The sequence below is a fragment of the Pteropus vampyrus genome, unplaced genomic scaffold (assembly GCF_000151845.1).
Source record: "Pteropus vampyrus isolate Shadow unplaced genomic scaffold, Pvam_2.0 Scaffold117, whole genome shotgun sequence".
Classification (NCBI taxonomy): Eukaryota; Metazoa; Chordata; class Mammalia; order Chiroptera; family Pteropodidae; genus Pteropus; species Pteropus vampyrus.
The window spans coordinates 2,761,881-2,765,201 of NW_011888898.1; the positions used below are offsets into that span (position 1 = coordinate 2,761,881).

The 3,321-nt window shown below is 52.8% G+C and overlaps 1 protein-coding gene across 1 annotated transcript in view; it reads right to left on the reverse strand.

The window, feature by feature from the left end:
* The window catches only part of PTPN1 (protein tyrosine phosphatase, non-receptor type 1), a 67,354-nt gene extending 66,462 nt beyond the window's left edge, over nt 1–892 (reverse strand). Inside the window, exon 1 of the mRNA XM_023534083.1 lies at nt 656–892. Within this exon, the coding sequence (XP_023389851.1) occupies nt 656–718 (63 nt within the window). The 5' untranslated portion in view covers nt 719–892. The remainder of the gene's footprint in view (nt 1–655) is intronic.
* Between the last annotated feature and the right edge of the window lie 2,429 nt (nt 893–3,321).

The following is a 3,321-nucleotide window of genomic DNA, read 5'->3' on the forward strand; positions in this document are numbered from 1 at the left end:
CTTGTGTGTCTAACTGCCCTCTTCGACTCTAAGCTCCGCGAGGGATAAGGTCTTGTCTGCCTTGTTCAGCAAACACCACTTCCAACGCCTAAGCGGTGCCTAGCACGGAAAAAGCACGCCAATTCATATCCATTAAATGAATGAACAGGAAGGGGGAAGGGGACTGTCATCCTTGGGACTCTCGACGCACACTGAGACCAGGGGAAAGGAAGTGTGAAGGAGGGAGGGGGAGTAACCCTTTCCCCTAGGGAGACAAAGGAAGAGAGTCTGAGGTGGTCCAGTCTAGAAAAGGAAGTAGTGGGGGGTGTTCTGTCAACCCCAGGGGACAAAGAGTGGACAGGCAGGGGGGCGGGGTCGGGGTGCGAGGGATTGGCGGTGAGAGCACAGACCGGCGGCCTCCAGGCTTAAGAGGTCAACCGGGCTGGAGGATATGAGGTAAGTGGGGGATCAAAGGGGAATGCGAATTCCGGGAGAGACGAAGGCCCACTCGGGGGACAAAGAGGGGGCCGGCCTCTGCCGCGGTCGGATTGAATATTCAAGCAGCAGGACCCAGGCGGAGGGCGGGACCCAGTGGGAGAACGGGCCCCGGGGGTCTGAGGGGACGGTTCACGCGGCCTAAGCGAAGGGCCTGCCGCACTCCGGGGCGCTCCCGCACCTGGTAAATGGCCGCCCAGCTCCCGGCTTTGTCGATCTGCTCGAACTCCTTTTCCATCTCCATGACGGGCCAGGGCGGCTGCCGCGCCTCCCCCTCGGCCTACTGCGCCGTCTGCCGCTCAAGGCCGCGTCGCGCTCTCAGCGGGGAGTCCCGCTGCAAGCCTCGGCTCCCGCCGCTACCGCCGCCCTAGCCGCCGCTGCTTCTTCATGTCACCGGGCAAACGGAAGTACGCACCGCTCAGCCACGGTCTCCGCCCCGCAAACGGTGGGCCAATCAGCGGTCGAGAACGTCGGCCAGCACTTCCGCGGGGCGGAGCCAGGAGGAGGTGCTGGGGAGAGTGGCCTCCGCCCCGCGAGACATCTTGCGGCTCACGCTCCCTCCTCCCTTCGGGACTTCGAGCTTGGGCGTGGCGCGCGCCCGTTGCCTAGGCGACCTCGGGAGCCCCGCTCACGGCGCGTGGGTTTGCAAGGCCCCCGCGGATCTTGAGTTCAAACTTCGAGGAGGCCCGTTGAATCACAGAGTGGCCTCGAAGTAGTCATGTATCTTTCCTGCAGCTCCAGGGCCCTGGCCTCAGTGCTCCAAGCAGGAGTATGGGCGGAGGAAGCATGCTTCATTTCCTGCCTCTCTCCTCTGGCCAGACGTCGGCCCGTTTTTCATAAAACTTGCAGCTTCTTGATTCACCAGGCCGCTGCTGGGGAAGGATCTCTACTCTCTGTATTATCCTTGTACTGAAATGCAAGATTTCTGCTTAGGGTCTCTGATTTGGGGCGCTGCAGGAATGAATAGACTGAGATCCTGGCACGATAGTTCCCAAAGTATCAACGAAATCCTGTTCAGACTGGACTCAGTGAAGCACAGATGCCATGGTGCATCAGTGAATCGAATAATGCAGATTTCTAGGTCCACCTCCAAAGGATTCGGATACCAAGAATTTGTATTTTTCACCAGCAACGCCTGCTGATTGTTCACCAATAGTCCTGGAAGCACGCAGGAGAAGGGCTAGTCAGATTGCCTTCCTGCAAGTTCTACTTTAAACTATACAGCTTGGGCCTGACACATTACATGGAGTTGTGAACTGCATGGGGTCAAAGAACCTAAAGGACAGAATCATTTCTGTTCCCTGTTCACATCCCAAGCCTTCCCAGAGCAGCTGCCGATATCACTGCTTGAATTAATTCCTTGAATGCCTGTGGCAGGCGCCTGTGCCTGCCATTCTAAGCACGCATTCTCACTTAATCTCCACAGTAACCCTACAATATAGGCACTTTTATTCTTCCCATTTTATGGATGAGGAAACTGAGGTGCGGAGAAGCAAAATTACCTGTCCAGTATAGCACTGCACAATATGGAAGCCAGGATTCTAACCTGGTCTCTGGGGGAATGCTCGTTTTGGAGCCAGGCTTTCTGGGCCCAAATTCCAGCTTCACTAAACACTAGCTGGGTAACCTTGGACAAAATATTTAACCTTTCTCTACCTCTGTTCCCTCCTTGGTAAAATGAGGCTAATAAAAGAACCCACCTCATAGGGGTGGTGTGAAGATTGACTGAGTATATATAGTGCTCTTAGTATAGTGAGTGGATCAATAAATATATTAGCCCTCATTATTATATACTTCCAAATCATAGAAAATAGGAAGGGAAATTAATTCTTATTGAATAAATGTAATTGGTTTGATAGGCAGTATCTTTAGAAACTGAACATTCCATGAAGGGGAATTAACAAAAATTGCCCATTCTGCTGAAAAGTTTGGGAACTTCACATTTGGAAGCTACCTAATTTAAGTCTTAGCCCATTTAAGTGGTTCTCCAGGCTCTCATGTACTCTTCCTGCCCATATTGATGTGAGCGCTAGTTTGTCTGGAACTCACAGAACGACTTGAAGGAAGAGAGAACAGCACTGGTTCACTCCTATCCCGGGGGGCTGAGCTAAGTAAGTAAATAAATCAGATGCCCATCGAGCCCAAGTGGACCTCATGCCTGCAGGGAGTGCCACCCAACAACTGGAGTGACCTTCGAGCGAGGCCAAAGCTATGTGCAGGATGTTGACGGAAGAGCGGGAGGGGCTGCAGCAGGCTAAAGCAGAGTCCAGGTTGGGCTGTTTGGGGCGGTGTTAGTTTCTTAGGGGTGCCGTAACAAATTACCACATATCTGGTGGCTTAAAACAACAGACATTTTTCTCAAACAGTTCTAGAGGACAGAAGTCTGCAACCAAGGTGTTGACAAGGCCAGACTACCTCTCAAGGCTCTGGGAGAGAACCTTCCTTGCCTCCTTCCGTTCTCGATGGCTCATTGTTCCTTGGCTTATGGCAGCATCACTCCAATCTCTGTCTCTGTCTTTACATGGTTTTCTTCTCCACCTCTCCTCCTCTTCTGTCTGTCTAATCTCCCTCGAATTCTTGTCCGGGTCCCAAGCACCTGATATTTGGTTTGGAGGAGGGACCCGTGGTGCCAGTCTTCCATGCCTATCTGAGGCTTGGCTTTCATCTATAAAGCTCACCAATTCCCTGCAAAGGCCTGGCCTGGAAACACCCAAGCCCTGGTACACCCCAGAGATGTGATGGTGACGACTGGGAATCTTTTAGTGATGACTAGTTAGAAAATAAAAAAAATGAACATGATAGCTGAAACCTTTTCCTGGCAGGCATGGTCTCACGCGGTTTCTCTGG